The 18738-nt window shown below is 45.1% G+C and overlaps 2 protein-coding genes across 2 annotated transcripts in view; one reads left to right on the top strand and one right to left on the bottom strand.

The window, feature by feature from the left end:
* The window catches only part of MTNAP1 (mitochondrial nucleoid associated protein 1), a 10760-nt gene extending 2447 nt beyond the window's left edge, over window positions 1-8313 (top strand). Inside the window, exons 2-4 of the mRNA XM_007454392.1 lie at window positions 4404-4511; window positions 5076-5183; window positions 8249-8313. Coding sequence (XP_007454454.1) covers window positions 4404-4511; window positions 5076-5183; window positions 8249-8313 — 281 coding nt within the window. The remainder of the gene's footprint in view (window positions 1-4403; window positions 4512-5075; window positions 5184-8248) is intronic.
* A 4275-nt stretch (window positions 8314-12588) lies between these two features.
* The window catches only part of CPSF4L (cleavage and polyadenylation specific factor 4 like), a 17193-nt gene continuing 11043 nt past the window's right edge, over window positions 12589-18738 (bottom strand). Inside the window, 1 exon segment of the mRNA XM_007454391.1 lies at window positions 12589-12634. Within this exon segment, the coding sequence (XP_007454453.1) occupies window positions 12589-12634 (46 nt within the window).

The raw sequence follows: 18738 nt of genomic DNA, 5'->3' as shown, positions 1-18738 counted from the left end.
GAATGGCTTCAGCAGTGGGCAGGCCGGGGGCCCGGGTAGGAGCCAGGAGCTTCCCTACGGCCCCCTCAGCGCCCTTGCTTTTTTCTGCTCTCACCTTTAGTTACTGAGCTGCTTCTCTAATTGCGGAACATAGAGCGTCTCCAGTTTCCTCCCCAGAAGCTTTGGATTACGTCTTTTTGTTTGGGTTCTCTAGGGGCGTGGTTAGGTGTGGTCCCAGTAGCAACCATCTTTTTCTTGCCTAGTGTTCTTTGGTGCTTTCGGGTTATTTTGACAGGAGACCCAAAGCCATTCAGAATAGGCTTGCAGCAGAAAAGCTTGTATTATCCCTTCCTAAAGGATACATTTTTCCCCTCTACTATGTTTTTTTTGTGAATGATCACATATTCACTAAGCCCCAGTTTGGCTGTTGTGGAAAGCTTTTTTTTTTTTTTTTTTTTTTTTTCGGGTCGGGGGGCCTCTCACTGTCGTGGCCTCTCCCGTTGCGGAGCACAGGCTCCGGACGCGCAGGCTTAGCGGCCATGGCTCACGGGCCCAGCCGCTCCGCGGCATGTGGGATCTTCCCAGACCAGGGCACGAACCCGTGTCCCCTGCATCAGCAGGAGGACTCTCAACCACTGCGCCACCAGGGAAGCCCAAGCATTTTCTTTTGTATTTTAATTATCCATTTCTAAAGGTTTCAAAATGGACGTGTATTAAGAGGGTTCCTAGCTTAAAGCTACGTTTCCTTCAGCTGCCTCAGTGGTTAACCAGGTTTTCTACAAACAGGTCTAACATCTTCACTGTCTTTACAAAGTTATATCAAGTCTCTGCTCCACCTTAACATAGAATTAATATACTGACATTTGTGTTGCTTTGTGGTTTTCAGGCTGCTTCACCCATCTTCTGATTTTGGCCTCACCACTCTGAGAGGTGGGCAGAGTGCTTTTCTCTCTGTTTTGCAGGTGATGAAACAGGCACAGGAGATAAGTGATTTGTCCAAGGTGGAGATGCCAGTAAGTGGTAGAGGTGCAAGTAGAACCCCATCTCCCGAGGCCTAGTTTAAAGCTTTCACTCAACCATGTTGTAGGAAATGTGCCACAGCTAGACACACAGGTGTTGTTTATATCTCCGAGCTTCTCTGTGGTTTTCAGTAGCATAAACACACACAGCCCATAGCAAATCTCTAGCAAGTAGAAGGGCTTCTTTGTATTCTGTCCTACCCTCTGTAGTGCAAAGGTGAGTTGATTTTAGTGGGAAAAGGGAGGGAACTAAGAATGTTTATCAGGTGATGGCGGTTTCTGGTCATTGTGCAAGATGCCTGATGTAATTATCTCCTCTAATCCTCCTGAGGGTTCTGAGGGGCTGTCACTGCCAAAGATTGCCCTCTGTTGTGGGCGAGGAGTCTGAGCCTCAGAGGGCTCAGTGACTTGCCCATGTTCACCAGTAAGCGGCAGTCGGGGATTCAAATCCAGGTCCATCTGGCTTGTACATCCATGGTCTTTAAACTCAGCCTCAGGCTGGCTTTAGGGCAATTAGTGGTCAATATCACGGTTGATTTAAGTTATTAGTAACACTCCCTTTAATAGGTCCCAAGATTACAGTAATAATGAGGCAAGAGATAACAGTAACCCATGTTACTAAATCACTAGGTTTATGAAATTGAATATGGGGGAAAAATACAAGTTTTCCTTTAATAGTAAGTTCTTCCAGGATGGTGGCTAGAAACGATTTTGTTCTCTTTTATTGGTCACAGTCTGTAATGTGTGATTAGTTTGGGTTCCTGTATCGGGGAATGTGTAGCCATCACTGTGCCTCTAGTTCTGTTGTAAACTGAAAAACTATTGGAAGTTGGCTCCACCATTAACGGTCAGACTGTGATGCTGCTACCAAATGAACAAGAGACACTAGAGGAGACCCTAGGATCTCAGTTAAGGTCAAGACCTGATTCCTTAGTTGGCCAGGGACTTCAAGGCCGTCAAATCTACAAGGATGAAAAAGTAGTGTGGCTCCTCAGCTTTGTACCTTCACCTGGCAATGACTGTCCCCAGTGACTGCAGGGTCAGACTGACCTCCCAGCAGTCATTGCAGAAGAGCTTGGGCTATATGTGCCCTTACTCAGGCAAAACCTTTCATGGGCCACTCCTCCTCTGCCTCAGGAAACCAGCTCATCCCTTTGATACTTAAAGGCAGGGCCAGTGAGCTAAGAGTTACTAAGTTAACTATATATCGGGTGTGATACCTGCATGTTGACTTAAGTTATCTTAAGGAATCTTATACCAGTTCTGGGAGATGGGTATTATCCCCTTTTACAGACAAGGAAACTGAGTTTCAGAGAGGATGAGTAACTTGCCCAGTATCCAGTTTCTAACGTGATCTGATGGCCTTTGCCAAGGTTTTCCGGGCAGTGTTTCTTGGACTGGACCGTTGGGCTCCAGGATGTCGTCAGTTTTCTTTCCTGCACGGGGAAATACAGCTAGTCCTCGTGCATCAGGTACCTGAGTAAACTTAGGTGAGGTGATTCTACCAGCTGGAAAGGCACCTAGGGCCGTCATTTTGATGAATCAAGGTAGGACCAGAAGCTCTCATGGCTGATGAAAAATGGCTATGTTTTGAGGACCTAGGCTAGGAAATCCCGAGGCAGACTGATGGTTCTGAGGATGCCACCAAGTTGGGCTGCAGTAAATCAGGAATCAGGGGATGGGGCTCATGGAATTCGGCAGCGCTAGGCGCAATCTTTTGAGCTTCAGGGAGAAAGATTCTCATGGACCTCACTACCAGAAGGAGTAAGTTTTCCTGGCCTGAGGGAAGGTAGATTTTAGAAGTCCAAGATTTAAATCTCAGGAGACTCAACAAGTACCAGGGTCTGAGAGCTCTCAGCAGTAGAGGACTTCATTCAAAGGAAACCTCTCAGAGTCCCAGTCGCCTTGAGAGCATTCAGCTGTGAGGGCTGGCTGGGCCTTTACAGAATTCAGGTGCCTTGGCTTTGGGGCTGAAAGTGTAAGAGATCTAGGTCCTCGGTTCCCAAATCTGGACAGTTAACAGTTTCACGTGGTCATTTTTTTTTTAAGAGTAAAGATTGCTAGGCATCATCCCCAGAGATTGATTCTGAAGTGAGGCCTCAGAATTGTATTTTCAGACGTTTTCTCAGTGTCACTGAAGGTCAGCCAAGGTTGAGAACTGCTCCTGGAGGTGATGGCCCTGGCGCAGGTGCCTCAGACCCAGCAGCGGGCTGTTCTCAAATTGTGGCAGGGGAGAAGGTGGTTTGGGAAAAAAAAAAAAAACTTTGTGTAATTACAAAAAGCAAAATATGGCTGATGGGGTTACCAGAAGGTCAAGTGAGAAAACTTTATAGGTCATGGGTTTTTAAAGGCCAAGAAACAGCTAAATAAAGGCTGTTCTCTAACCTGAAACCAGGATTTCCATCAGTAGGGTATCCGTGTGAGGTGGGTTTTTTTGTTTTGTTTTTTAAATGTATTTATTTATTTATTGGCTGCCTTGGGTCTTCGTTGCTGCATGCGGGCTTCTCATTGCGGTGGCTTCTCTTGTTGTGGAGCACGGGCTCTAGGCACGCAGGCTCACTAGTTGCGGCTCGCGGGCTCTAGGGTGCAGGCTTAGTAGTTGTGGCACACGGGCTTAGTTGCTCCGCGGCATGTGGGATCCTCCTGGACCAGGGCTCGAACCCATGTCCCCTGTATTGGCAGGAGGATTCTTAACCCCTGTGCCACCAGGGAAACCCTTGGGTAGTGTTTTTACATCCACAGCAACCTTTACCACACCTGCTAAACCCATTGTAAATATTTGCTTAATTTACCCTTTATCCTGATGAATCAAACCAAGACCAGAGAACCAGCAATAGTAGAGATTCCCTGCCTGTCATTAAACATGGAAAATAACAGGGGCAGGGAAAATGTAAATACATAATAGCCTAAACCCTCCTTTCTGGTTCTGCTTTATAGTTACTCATGTATTGAACATAAATAAGTGTGCTGGTCAGCAGTAGTGCTGGGCTGGGCTGATAGAGCTGGCTTGTCGACTGTTGCAGTGACAAGTAGCAATAATTAACGTGACAGTAGAAAGTCATACTTTTTGCTAATAAGATGTTTAGCAGATGAGAGGAAGTATAAATGATTCATTTCATTAAGTATGTATGCCTGGATCATCTGGGCACTATATTCATCGGATCGGAAATGGATCTAGGTCCTGATCCCCAGGGTCCCTTAGTCTGTTGAAGAACTTTTTCTTGATGTGGAATAGACGGCTTTGACCTTCAGTGGTTACCAGTTAGCCGCAGCCCAAGGCAGACATTAATCCACCTATTTAGAATATCCCTTTCCTGCAGCCTCACCCTGGGAACCTTGGGCACTGAGTGTTGGGGAAGAGGATGGATTTAAATGAATTATCACAGTGACTGTTTGGAACCCTAGTTCCTTTGTTGGAAAGAAGTTCGACGGCGGTAAGAAGTTTGGAAGCCCCGGCCAGGCTCACAACCTCCAGCTTCTCTCTAAGGAGGCTCTTGGGAGCTGTCCAAACAGGTGAGGCTGGAATCACAACTGCTGGGCTCTGTTGCTCGTTCCAAGCATTTGGAGAACTTTCTCTTCCTTTAGCCATGGCTGTTACAGCAGGCTCGAGAAAGAGAAGAGGACAACCTTGTAATCTTACTACTCTCCTGCCTGGCTGTTTTCATCCAGGAGTCTCATGTAATTAGAAGCACCGAAGCTAATAACAGCAACTGCCATTTATTGAGCAGCTTTCATTTATTCAGTACTTAACCCTGCCTCTCTCTGCCACCTGCCCATCTCTGCCTTCCCCACGTTGATTGTCCCCAAGCCAGGAAGGCTCAACCTCAACTTAACCAGCTGTATTCACCTCCTCCCCACGAAAGATTTTAACCAAACTCCCCAAAATAAGTGACTAATTTAAATTTATTAAAATTAAGGTCTTTTGGTTTTAGCCTTTTCATCACACATGCAGTATAGTGGTATGTAAATTCTTTGCAATTCCTTTGCCTAAGCTAACCGGGTAACTTGAGTCCCTCACAGATAAGGGCCCCTAGGGGCCTTCGCCTCTAACAGTGAGACCTGCTTCTCTTTGAACAGGCTGGATCAGGTGTCGCACCACCGTGCAGAACAGAGGAGTCGGTGGCATCGTGACGTTCTTCACAGGGTACTTCGTCCTTTGTTGTAGCTGGAGCTTCAAGCATCTGAGTAAGCCTTTCTCTATTTTTAGCCTAAATTACAGGTCACATCCCATTATAGGCACCTCCAAGGGATTTTCCCAACTGCTTTTTTGTTTTTTAGTTTTGCATTATCTGACATGCCCTAGAGAATGAGCTGTTGCCTGAGAGGTTTTTTTTTGGAGGTTTTTTTATTGGAGGTTTTGGTTATATTGGCCTTTATAAGATTTGACTGGAATTTACATAACTGCTGTTATGCTCCATTTAAGATTGTCACTGGAGATCTGGTGAGCTTTGTGTTTTCTCCTTAAAGCTATTTGCCTGTTAGAAGATCAGGGCTCTTCTCCAAGGTGACTTTTTAATTCCTGTGTAAGAGCTTCCTTTTAGGATTGAAGCCAAATAGCTTTATACCCCAAAAGAGAGGAGGAGGAGCAAAATATAGCTGTCACTCATCCGTGTGTCTTAAGGCTTAGAGCTGTTTTATTTGCTCCACTTTTAACATTAAAAGCACAACACCTTTCTAGTGACGTGTTTCAGCTTGCTCCAAATCTTACCAGAAGGAAAATGCCTAGATTTCATTGCTCTTTTAGTTCCAGATAACTTTTGCTCATTTTTTAAAGTATTGTTTTATAAAAGAAAAAAAACAGAAATAGCCCAGTATTCTTCCACAATTTAAAAACAAAAAAACCCAAACGCTTTCCAGATGAAAATTTTCAGTGTAAAAGTGTAAGATAATCATTAACACTGGAGGCCAGTAGAATTCACAAGCTTCTAAAATATCAGATTTGACTCTAACTGGATTTGTTGGCTAATTCAGTACCAGAACATAGGGCGCAGGTCAAGCAGCGGGAATGTGTCTGCACCAAACTCTTCCATCCTGACTAGCAGGGCATAGCTGCTGGCCCTCGTCTAATATTCATGGCCATCGGTGAGAAAGAGGAATTCCTTTCTGATCATCCCCGCATAAACGGAGATGCCTAAAATCCCAAGTCATTTGTTTCACAGGGAAAAAGCCTTCCCTGAAAGTTTTACCCGCCTGAAGGAGACCATTTAGGCTATTTTTCACATCACATGAGGTTATTTTTCACATCTCTAAATTGAGACTGAAGAAAGTGAGACAGAAACTTCTCATTTTGCTTAAGACTTTACTTTTAAATTTATAAAACAAAAATATAACAGAATGATCTGTAGAGTCAAGACTTAGAAACAGTCAACAGAATGGCCTCTTAGATCCTTATGTTTATCTTTGTTTATCCTAAGAGCTGCAGCGCTGGTGTAAGTAGCATTGCCCTGGACACCACGTAAGAAAGCTTTGGCACTCCAAGGCAGGGACGGTGGAGATGGCTGCAGTGCGGATTTAACAATGGAAACTTGTACTGGGGGCAGGGGAGAGCGTGAAAAGAATAAAATTATTGGAATCTGACAACTCTGTAGGAAGCCAGTTTTTTAATGTGGACAGATCTGGTTCTGTGTGGATATTCCTTTCGGCTTGTTCTCAAAAGTGACAAAGTTACTGAAAAAAACGTCAGTCTGTTTAATCATAAAGGCTGATGTTATTCAAGGAGACAAGAAGATGGCAGAGTTCGTCATTAAAATTTTTTAATAGCTATTTCCTAATAGCTCATATCTCAATTTTAAATCTTACTCTCTAAACTTATTCTCTATATCTTGGCACTTTACTGTTCATCTCCACTAGATACTCGGCTACATGTACCCTGGTACAGAATAGTATGTGAAGTGGCAGGAGATCAGCACCCATCAGACCCCTCCCCTTGGGAATGGTTAGGCTCTTCTGGGTCCTTGACCACATCTTGGCAGGTGTCAGAAACAAAAGCAGAGGGTGGGTTCACAGTTGCAGGTGAGCCTCTGAAAAATCCTTGGCAGGTTATATTTTAAGCTAATTAAAGCAGCACACTACACAGAAGGCTAAATCACCTTTTCCACATCTTAAGTGAGTATAATAGTGAGCAAATGGCTTCTGCTTATCATCTCTTCTTGGAAGCTTTTCAGAACTCCACCCCTATCCCTTCCCAAGAATTTCAGTGCAATACTCAAATATTCCTCCCACTTTGTTAGGGTTGTTTTCGGCTGGTGGGGTTTTTATGTCTCTTCCCTCATCAGAATATTCCATGTTTTTCCAATTTTCTGCTTTGGCCCCTAGAGAATAACTTGGATGCTTACAAAGGCTTCAGGGAAATGTAATGTAGATCCTCACAGATGGACAACGGCTTTCAGCCTCTTTTCCAGCATCAGAGGTGGATTACCCATCAGATAGCGATGTGCCCCTATCAGTCAGTCGATGGGTCTGTCTGTATCTTCCCTTTGCTTGTAATATCCTCAGGCCAGAATACATGTGTTCAGTCCCTCTTTTGTCCCAGCTCCTTCAAAACTATGAAAAAGCAGGTGTGCTGTTCTAAGGCCAGCATTCATGTATTTGCACACCTCTTCCTTCTCTCTTCCCAGAACTCGATGCTGGCTTATCTTCTGCTGTATCTCCCTTTTCTGTTCTTCAGCCCCCTGTCGTCCCCCCCCCCCCGCCTCTCTAATTATCCCCAGTGGGAGTAATTTAATTCTGCATCAAATTCTCATGGTTAAGGAAAAGGTGTGCTAGAATTCTCCATAAGGAAAAATTCACAGTTGAGGAAGAGTATACTAGAGGTGGTTATTTTAGTTTGATATGACAGAATTTTCAGAACTCCAAAAACAGTATCTTGCCTTTAGGAAAGGCTTTGTGGTCTTTCTTTGTAAATGCCCTGTAAGAGACACGGTCAGGGAGGGGTCTCCCTGTACCTGCCCCTTTGCCTTACTCTAGATCAGAAATGCTCAGGGTACAAAGGTAGGTGAGAATCACCTCTCAGCTATGTCCTCTTCCCCAATCCCCTTGAGCCCAGGGGTCAGCAGACCACGACAGCCCACAGACACAAGCCAGCATGTGGCCTATTTTTTATAAATAAAGTCTCTGTGGGACACAGCCCTGAGTCTTTGGTTAGGTGATGGCTGTGGCTGCTTCCACACTGCAGTGACACAGTTGAGTTGTTGCAGCAGAGACCATAGACCCTGCAAAGCTGAAAATGGTTATTCTCTGGCCCTTTACAGAAAGCGTGCCAAGCCCTGCCCCAGATGGACAGGACGCCTCACGGGCTCCTGTGTCGGAGGGATGAAGAGGACTGGGGATCTCCGCTCTGAAGCATTTGGTTAGGAAACGCGTTTCAGGAGGAGAAGCCTTTCTGGACTCAGTACCTAAGTGCCTGGGCTTCCCTGGTGGCGCAGTGCTTGAGAGTCCGCCTGCCGATGCAGGAGACGCGGGTTCGTGCCCCGTTTCGGGAGGATCCCACGTGCCGCGGAGCGGCTGGGCCCGTGAGCCATGGCCACCGAGCCTGCGCGCCCGGAGCCTGTGCTCCGCAAATGGGAGAGGCCACGACAGTGAGAGGCCCGCATAACGCAAGAAAAAAAAAAAAAAAGAAAGAAAGAAAGTACCTAAGTGCCTGAGTGTTGCCCCCTCAGCTCCCCACAGCATGTGAGTGCGGTGGTGACGGCAAGAGTAAGCTCACAGCCCCCCAGGGTTGTCATCAAGATCGTTTTTGTCCCTACTGTAAGTAAACTAGCGCCACTTGTAATCAGAATGCTAAAACATCATGAAAGGGTTTAACTCCGTTAGCTCACAGTGAATACTTTACATCTCTGAAGATAAGTTCCTTAATGAGAAAAACGAACTACTTAATGACCCATCAGTCCTGAAGGGATATCTGCTGCTTATTGCCCGGCATGTTGTGTTAGTTTCAGGCGTACAGCATGGTGATGCAGTTATACATATATATCTATCTTTTTATGTATATGTATTCTTTTACAGATACCTTTCTCTTATAGTTTATTACAAAATTTCAAGTAGAGTTCCCTGTGCTACACTGTAGGTCCTTGTTAATTATCTATTTTATATAGAGTGGTGTGTATCTGTGAATCCCAACCTCCTGCTTTATCCCTCCCCACCCCCACCCTTTTCCCCTTTGGTAGCCATAAATTTGTTTTCTACGTCTGTGGGTCTTTTTCTGTTTCGTATATAAGTTCATTTGTATCATTTATTTTTTGTAGATTCCCCACATAAGCGATATCATATATTTGTCTTTCTCTGTCTGGCTTACTTAGTATGATCATCTCCTAAGTCCATCCACGTTGCTGCAAATGGCATTATTTCGTTTTTTTTTAATATAAATTTATTTATTTATTTTTTTGGCTGTGTTGGGTCTTCATTTCTGTGCGAGGGCTTTCTCTAGTAGCGGCGAGCGGGGGCCACTCTTCATCGCGGTGTGCGGGCCTCTCACTGTCGCGGCCTCTCTTGTTGCGGAGCACAGGCTCCAGACGCGCAGGCTCAGTAGCTGTGGCTCACGGGCCTAGTTGCTCCGCAGCATGTGGGATCTTCCCAGACCAGGGCTCGAACCCGTGTCCCCTGCATTGGCAGGCGGATCCTCAACCACTGCGCCACCAGGCAAGCCCTATTTCGTTCTTTTTAATGGCTGAGTAATATTCCATTGTATATATGTACCATATCTTCTTTATCCATTCCTCTGTCAGTGGACATTTAGGTTGCTTCCATGTCCTGACTATTGTAAATAGTGCTGCAATGAACATTGGGGTGCATGTGTCTTTTTGAATTATGGTTTCTTCTGCGTATATGCCCAGTAGTGGGATTGCTGGATCATATGGTAGTTCTATTTTTAGTTTTTTAAGGAACCTCCATACTGTTCTCCATAGTGGCTGTACCAATTTACATTCCCAACAACAGTGCAAGAGGGTTCCCTTTTCTCCACACCCTCTCCAGCATTTATTTTTTAAAATACATTCTTTTTATTTTTTAATGAACACCTTAATAGATTCACAATTACTTTACCTGTACTGGTCCTTTTTTTATTTTTTTTTTGGCTGCATCGCGTCTTAGTTGCGGCATGGGGATCTTTTGTTGCAGTGTGTGGGCTTCTCTCTACTTGTGGCGCACGGGCTCTAGAGCACGTGGGCTTAGCTGCCCCGTGGCATGTGGGATCTTAGTTTCCCAACCAGGGGTCTAACCTGGGCCCCCTGCAGTGGAAGCATGGAGTGCTAACCACTGGACCTCCAGGGAATTCCCTCTAGCATTTATTATTTGTAGAGTTTGATGATGGCCATTCTGACCAGTGTGAGGTGATACCTCATTCTGGTTTCGATTTGCATTTCTCTAATAATTAGCCATGTTGAGCATTTTTCATGTGCCTTTGGCCATCTGTATGTGTTCTTTGGAGAAATGTCCATTTAGATCTTCTGCCCATTTTTTGATTGGCTTGTTTATTTTTTGGATATTGAGCTATTTGTATATTTCGGAGATTAATCCCTTGTTGGTTGCATCATTTACAAATATTTTCTCCCATTCTGTAGGTTGTCTTTTTGTTTATGGTTTCCTTTGCTGTGCAAAAACTTTTAAGTTTAATTAGGTCCCATTTGTTTATTTTTGTTTATATTTTCATTATTCTATAAGACAGATCCAAAAAGACACTGCTGCAGTTTATGTCAAAGAGTGTTCTGCCTATGTTTTCCTCTAGGAGTTTTATAGTATCCGGTTTTACACTTAGGTCTTTAATCTACTTTGAGTTTATTTTTGTGTGTGGTGTTAGAGACTGTTCTAATTTCATTCTTTTATATGTAGCTGTCCAGTTTTCCCAGCACCACTTACTGAAGAGATTTTCTCCATTGTATATTCTTGCCTCCTTTGTCATAGATTAATTGACCATGGGTGCGTGGGTTTATTTCCTGGCTTTCTGTCATGTTCCATTGATCTATCTTTCTGCTTTTGTGCCAGTGCCTCACTGTTTTGATGACTATAGCTTTATAGTATACTCTGAAGTCAGGGAAGCTGATTCCTCCAGCTCTGTTTTTCTTTCTCAAAATTGCTTTTACTCTTCGGTGCTTTGGCTATTTGGGGTCTTTTGTGTTTCCATATAAATTGTAAAATTTTTTATTCTAGCTCTGCAAAAAAATGCCACTGGTAATTTGATAGGGATTGCATTGAATCTGTAGATTGCCTTGGGTAGTATAGTCATTTTGACAATTTTTGTGTGTGTGTGTGTGTGTGTGTTACGTGGGTCTCTCACCATTGTGGCCTCTCTCGTGGCGGAGCGCAGGCTCGGCTCAGCAGCCATGGCTCACAGTCGCAGCCGCTCCGCAGCATGTGGGATCTTCCCGGACCGGGGCACGAACCCATGTCTCTTGCATCGGCAGGCGGACTCTTAACCACTGTGCCACCAGGGAAGCCCCATTTTGACAATATTGATTCTTCCAATATAAGAACATGGTATATATTTCCATCAGTTTGTGTCATCTTTGATTTCTTTCATCAGTGTCTTTTAGTTTTCAGAGTACAGATTTTTTCCTTCCCTAGGTAGATTTATCCCTAGGTATTTTATTAGGTTGGCCAAAAAGTTCATTTGGGTTTTTTCGTAACATCTTACCAAACTTTCTGGCCAACCCGATATTACTTTTGATACGATGGTAGATGCGATTGTTTCCTTTATTTCTCTTTCTGATCTTTCATCGTTAGTGTTTAGAAATGCAGATTTCTGTGTATTAATTTTGTATCCTGCAAGTTTACCAAATTCATTCATGAGCTCTAGCAGTTTTTTGTTAGTCTTTAGGATTTTCTGTGTATAGTATCATGTCATCTGCAAACAGTGACAGTTTTACTTCTTTTCCAAATTGGATTCCTTTTATTTCTTTTTCTACTCTGATTGCAGTGGCTAGTACTTTCAAAACTATGTTGAATGAAAGTGGCAAGAGTGGATATCCTTGCCTTGTTCCTGATCTTAGAGGAAATGCTTTCAGCTTTTCGCCATTGAGTGTGCTGTTAGTCGTGGGTTTGTCATATATGGCCTTTATTATCTTGAAGTAGGTTCCCTCTGTGCCCATTTTCTGGAGAGTTTTTATTGTAAATGGATGTTGCGTTTTATCAAAAGCTATTTCTGCGTCTGTTGGGGTGATCATATGGATTTTATTCTTCAGTTTGTTAACGTGCTGTTTCACACTGATTGATGTGCAGATATGGAAAAATCCTTGTATCCCTGGGATAAATGCCACTTGATCATGGTGTATGATCCTTTTAATGTACTGTTGGAGTCAATTTGCTGGTACTTTGTTGAGAATTTGTGCATCTGTGTTCATCAGTGATATTGGCCTGTAATTTTCTTTTTTTGTGGTATCTTTGTCTGGTGTTAGTATCAGGGTGATTGTGGCCTCACTGAATGAGTTTGGAAGTGTTCGTTCCTCTGCAGTTTTTTGGAATAGTTTCAGAAGGATGGTTGTTAACTCTTCTCTAAATGTTCAGTAGAATTCGCCTGTGAAGCCATCTGGTCCTGGACTTCTATTTTGGGGGAGTTTTTTAATCACAGATTCAATTTCAGTACTTGTAATTGGCCTGTTCATATTTTGTTTCTTCCTGGTACAGTCTTGGGAGATTGTAACTTTCTAAGAATTTGTCCATTTCTTCTAGGTTGTCCATTTTATTGGCATAGAGTTGCTTGTAGTGGTCTCTTACGTCAGTTGTAACTTCTCCTTTTTCATTTCTAATTTTTTTGGTTTGGGCCCTATCCCTTTTTTTCTTATGAGTTTGGCTAAAGGTTTAGCAGTTTTGTTTATCTTTTCAAAGAATCAGCTTTTAGTTTCATTGATCTTTTTTATTGTTTTATTAGTCTGTTTATTTCTTCCGTGACCTTTATGATTTCTTTCCTTCTACCTATTTTGTAATTTGTTTGTTGTTTAGTTGCTTTAGGTGTAAGGTTAGGTTGTTTATTTGAGATTTTTCTTGTTTCCTGAGGTAAGCTTGTATCACCATAAACTTCCCTGTTAGAACTGCTTTTGCTGCATCCCATAAGTTTTGGATCCTTGTGTTTTAGGTTTCATTTGTCTCTAGGTGTTTTTTGATTTCCTCAGTGATCCATTGGTTGTTTAGAAGCATATTGTTTAGCCTCCACGTGTTTGTTTCCCACCTAGAGAAGTTGCTTTAGCATTTGTTGTAAAGCTGGTTTGGTGGTGCCAGTTCTTAAGCTGTTGCTTTCTCTGTCAAATCTGAGAGCCTTGCTGGGTAGAGTAATCTCGGTTTTAGGTTTTTCCCTTTCATCACTTTATATTGTGCCACTCCCTTTTGGCCTGCAGAGTTTCTGCTGAAAAATCAGCTGATAACCTTATGAGAATTTCCTTGTTGCTTTTAATAGTTCTCTTAATCTGGCAAAAATTTTTTTTTTTTTTTTTTTTTTTTTGCGGTATGCGGGCCTCTCACTGTTGTGGCCTCTCCTGTTAGGGAGCACAGGCTCCGGACGCTCAGGCTCAGCGGCCATGGCTCACGGGCCCAGCCGCTCCGCGGCATGTGGGATCTTCCCAGACCGGGGAACGAACCTGTGTGCCCTGCATCGGCAGGCGGACTCTCAACCACTGCGCCACCAGGGAAGCCCCATTTTTATTACTGTGTGTCTCGGCATGTTCCTCCTCCTTCTTCTGGGACCCCTATAAGGTGAATGTTGGTGCATTTGATGTTGTCCCAGAGGTCTCTTCAACTGTCCTCATTTCTTTTCATTCTTTATTCTGTTACACAGCAGTGATCTCCACCATTCTGTCTTCCAGTTCACTTATTCATTCTTCTGCCTCATTTATTCTGCTATTGATTCCTTCTAGTGTATTTTTCATTTCAGTTATTGTATTCTCCACTCTGGTGGTTCTCTTTTCTCTTTCTTAAACTCCTCGTAGCTCCTCGCGCTGCATGCATTCTTTTCCCAGGTTCTTTGCCTCGGTTCGCAGGCTGCAAGATTGTAGTTTTCTTGCTTCTGGTGTCTGCCCCCAGTGGGTGAGGCTGGTCTAGAGGCTTGTGCAGGCTTCCTGGTGGGAGGGGCCAGTGTCTGCCCCCTGGGTGGGGCAGGGCTGTAAGGGGGGCACGTTGAGAGGTGTCTGTGGGCTCAGGGAGTTTTTAGGCAGCCTGTCTGCTGATGGGGTGGGGCTGTGTTCCCTCTGGGTTGGTTGGTTGGTTGGCCTGAGGCCTCCCAGCACTGGCGCCTGTAGGCTGTTGGGTGGGCCCAGGTGTTGGTGCTAATTACCCAAGCAAGAGGGCTGCCCAGGTGGGTCTGGCCCAGGCTTCTACGAAGTCACTGCTTTCGTCCTGGGTCCTGGAGCTCTGCACCCTCCAAGAGTGGAGTCTCTGTTTCCCTCACTCCTGTGGGGCTCCTGCAGTCAAACCCCGCTGGCTTTCAAAGCCAAATGCTCCGGGGGCTCCTCCTCCACCGCCAGACCCCCAGGCTGGGGAGCCTGATGTGGGGCTCCGAACTCCCACTCTTCTAGGGGGAAGTCTGTGATAAAATTATTCTCCAGTCTCTGGGTCACCCCCCCAGGTGGTGTGGGAATTGATTGTGTCGCAGTTGCACCCCCACCTACCATCTCGTTGTGCTTCCTTGTCTTTGGATGTAGGATATCTTTTTTGGCAGATTCCAGTCTTTTTTTTAATCAATGTTTGTTCAGCAGTTATTTGTGATTTTGGTGTACTCGCGAGAGGAGGTGAGCTCAGGGTCCTTTCTACTCTGCTATCTTGTCTCCAGTCTGAATGGCTTTCTCCTGCTGGTAAGCCATCAGAATGAAGTGACCAAGTTTAGCAGGGCCTTGATCTCTGATATCTCCCAGTCCGTTTCTGTTCCAGCCAAAATAGCATTTTCAGTTGTAGGTACCAACGAATTTAACATCACCTAAGGAATAGTTACTCTTCAGTTTCTGTTGTGGAATGTACTTAATTATCTCTTTTTTCTGGGCTTCCAGTGCGAATGTCTGTGTAAACTATCTTTGTGACCTTGAGCAAGTGACTTAACCTCTCTGTGCCTTGGTGTCCTCATCTGGTGTTTGGCAGAGATGCTTTGCAGCTGTACGTTGAGAGAGATACAGCAGTCGACAGCCGCAGACCAGCTCCACCTTGACCCCAGGAATATGCCTGTGCAGATGAGCTGAGCATTGATTCTTAAAATGATGTGGGTGACTTTGAAAAAGCCGTCTGAAGTTTGTCCAGATTCTGGAATTATTTGATTACGTCCACAAAGTAACAGGGAAAGGTTTCCCTATCTACGCATTGCTGCCATCTGAGGTAGGGAAATCCTTGATGACCTTTTATCGAGTCTTTTAATGATTTCTTAGTAATGTTCAAAATAGTTTGAGAGTTAAGGTCAGCTGATAACTGATTCTTTTCTTAGATTCAGATCTAAACAAACGCAGCATGATCCAGGGATATGCCTCTTGACTCCAGTTCGCAATATTGTAAACTTGCCTTACGAGGATGCATTTGTTGTTCATACTACGACGTAAGTTTGTTTGCACAGCCAGGCCCACCCATTTATGTGATCTGGCAGATTCCAGGCTTCCTTAGGAAGACTAGAGGTTCTTTTCAAAGCTGGAGTTGTCCATGAGTGAGGCTCTGCTCCATGCAAAGCCAGTGTGCTTCAGCCAGGAGAGAGGAGCTCGTGTCTCCACAAAGCCAGGAGAGAAGTCTGGAATGCTCTTACCATGCTGTTCCGTTTTAAACAGCCTCCTACATTCTGTGTCTTAAATTGTGCTCCACATCTTCCCTGGCACTGGTGGGAGCTTCCCTGGGTAAACAGCAGTGCTTAGATTCTGCTTCCAGGGCAGCCGCGTGCCTTCCCAAACACGGCTTCCAGCAGTGTGTGTAGAAACGCAGCCTGAGAATTCCCATCCACCCTGCAGAAGAGTTAACAGTAGTACCCAGGCTTCTCTCCATCCTCGAAGATTTACCGGGAAGCTTCGGTTACTGGAGGCTGCAAACATTCACAGGCACGTCTGGGCACCCTGCTGGAACGCGCATGGTCTGTGTAAGGTGGGGTATCTCTGCTACCTACGTGAGTTTAATCCTGAGTGATGATACCTGAAACACTGCCTTTTTTCTATATATATTAAAATATTCAGCTATTAAGAATAAATCATTTTGTATTATCAGTGGAGTGTTTTATACTTTATGGGAAGCCCTATCTGCTGCTACTATTTCTTTCGGTCCTGTTTTTCCTGATTTACAGATTATCCAGTTACTCTCAATACCTGCTCCGCCCCCACCCCCGCCATGTTCGTCCTACATATTACTGTTACCACTCTTCATAACAAAAATATTTTCAAAAAATATTCCTCTATTCTGGTTATTTGCCTCTCCCAGACACTTACCTGTGAAATGGGTAGTAGGTGTGTCCTCGGGCAAGTTATCTAACTTAATTGGAGCCTTCTTGGTCCAGACTGTAAAATGGGGATAATTATACCTACTTTGCAGAGATTTGGTCGGATTAAAAGTCTTGCATCTGGGGCTTCCCTGGTGGCGCAGTGCTTGAGAGTCCGCCTGCCGGTGCGGGAGACGCGGGTTCGTGCCCCGTTTCGGGAGGATCCCGCGTGCCGCGGAGCGGCTGGGCCCGTGAGCCATGGCCGCTGAGCCTGCGCGTCCGGAGCCTGTGCTCCGCGGATGGGGGAGGCCACAGCAGTGAGAGGCCCGCATAACGCAAGGGAAAAAAAAAAAAAAAGTCTTGCATCTGTTAATTCCAGCGAAGTGTCACACATAATAGGAATGAAATAACAGCTTTTCTAACACCTCTTGTGGCCTCATATTTCGTTCACATCCTGAACTTGAACTGAGCAAGAGAGGCCCCCCACCACAATTCACGCCAAAATCGAGCTACCTGCGTGCTCACTTTGGTCAGCCCAGCGCCGTGCAGCCTTCTTTACCTGCAGTCTCTCGTTTTATCCTCATGACCAGCCTGTGAGGCCAGAGCTGCCACCACACTCGTTTTCTAGAATGAGGGAGCAGACTCGAGGAGGTTAAGTAATTTGCCTGCATGGCTGTGTAGGGTTTGTCACATAGCAGCCCAGGGTGGAGCTGGCGTTCAGACCTCCGAATCTGTCTCCAGCGCCGGCTATCCTCTTAGCCTCGGCCTCACCCTCCCGCTCCAGGCCGGATAAGGCAGCTACCTCCATCTGCCAAAGGTAGGGAGCCTGGTCCTACCGTGCACTGTACGTTGTCCCTACGTTGTCCCCCTTTTCTCCATTCCTCCAAAAGGCGCAGCCTTGCCTCCCTGCTCCTTTCCCCGTGGATTAAGTTGCATTGGGGTTTGACTCAGACAGTGACCGAGACCACACGGCATTCACTGATCCATGTCACTTCCTTACATCCCCGGGATAAGCCTCCCTCGTACCATCCACCTCCCTGTAATTCCTTACAGAAGGCATGCACAGAATCTCGTCTTACATTTAGGGAAGCCATATAGGGAAGCAGCTGTCATGCTAAAGAAACCACTTGATTTAATTGTTCATTTACAGCAGCAGCTGAAGCCGTGTGCACAGGAAGGCCACGTGCCGCCCAGAACTGTCGGCGGCAGGACGGGAGCTGAGCACAGGACAGTGACTTTCCCATATACTCGAGCTCTTGGTTTTACGTACGTTGTGCTCCCCCGTTCTATGAATACCTCATTCCTGCCACACTCAGTCAGCCTCCATTCCTGCGATATTTTCAGTAGCTCGTTCACGTACAGGAGAAGAGGAAATTGAAACACAGCAGGCTGTTTCTGCACCTCCTTTCCTGGTTAGGCAGGCAGTGGGCTAGCTGAGAACAGAATCCCCCAGGATGGCCTTTGGGCGTCTTCACTAGAAGGTCCTTCAGTTCCCCTGACCGACCAGGGGTATTTTTTGGTAACTTCTGCCAGTTGACTCTTACTTACTGGCATAATGGCTCATTTTTCAACACTACAAGAGAAAAAGTTAATGGTGTGACTTTTAGTAAATTCAAATCCTAAGAGAAAAATCCTAAATTGTCTAGGGCACCCTAGGAGATGGTTAGCTGGCTTTCTGAGGAACGTGATGGATTCTGCTCATAAATGAAGCTCCATTTCTGGCCTGAAAAAGGCCTTGAGGTTCAAGCCCCATCATCACTAACCCAAAGTACAGGGCTGTGGATGCATGAAGACCAGGAAATCCATCGTGTGAGGAAAGCAAGGCCTGATAGTACAATTCTATTGCAGACTAGAGAAGGCAAAGGTCAGGACAGTTCAGAGGCCATCTCATGAGTGTAAAACATGATTTTCTTCCTGAGGAACCAGAAGATGGCAACCAAGAAATTTAAGGTGTGACATTCCCTTCCTTACCAAGATGCCCCTTACCAAGACTGTGCCAAGTCTTAAGGCTATTATGTATAAATAACTCAAGGGATTGTCAGGTAGCAAAACACTGCATGAAAGATGTTTAACTTATTAGCCTTTTAAAGAAATAAACAGTCTTGTCTGGCAGGAGATGCAAATAAGATTAGGTTACTAAGACCTTAAAATTGGAACAATTTGGTCTCCCAGCTAAATTCCCTCATTTCTCTCTTAATTTGCACTTCTAAACCTCAGTCCAATTTAATCTTGCTAATCACCCCTCGTCTTGCCCTCAACAGAGCAGTAGCCCAGCTCATCACCACTCACCCTGTAACACGGGCCCTGCTCCAGGGCCCTGAGCCCCAGGCAGTAAGTGACCGGGGGCTCCTGGGGCCTCATCTGAGGGTGGAGAAGCAGACACTC

The sequence above is a fragment of the Lipotes vexillifer genome, unplaced genomic scaffold (assembly GCF_000442215.2).
Source record: "Lipotes vexillifer unplaced genomic scaffold, Lipotes_vexillifer_v1.1 scaffold518, whole genome shotgun sequence".
NCBI classification, from domain to species: domain Eukaryota; kingdom Metazoa; phylum Chordata; class Mammalia; order Artiodactyla; family Lipotidae; genus Lipotes; species Lipotes vexillifer.
Note: the sequence above shows the minus strand (reverse complement) of the source record. Positions and strands in the feature narration are given on the sequence as shown.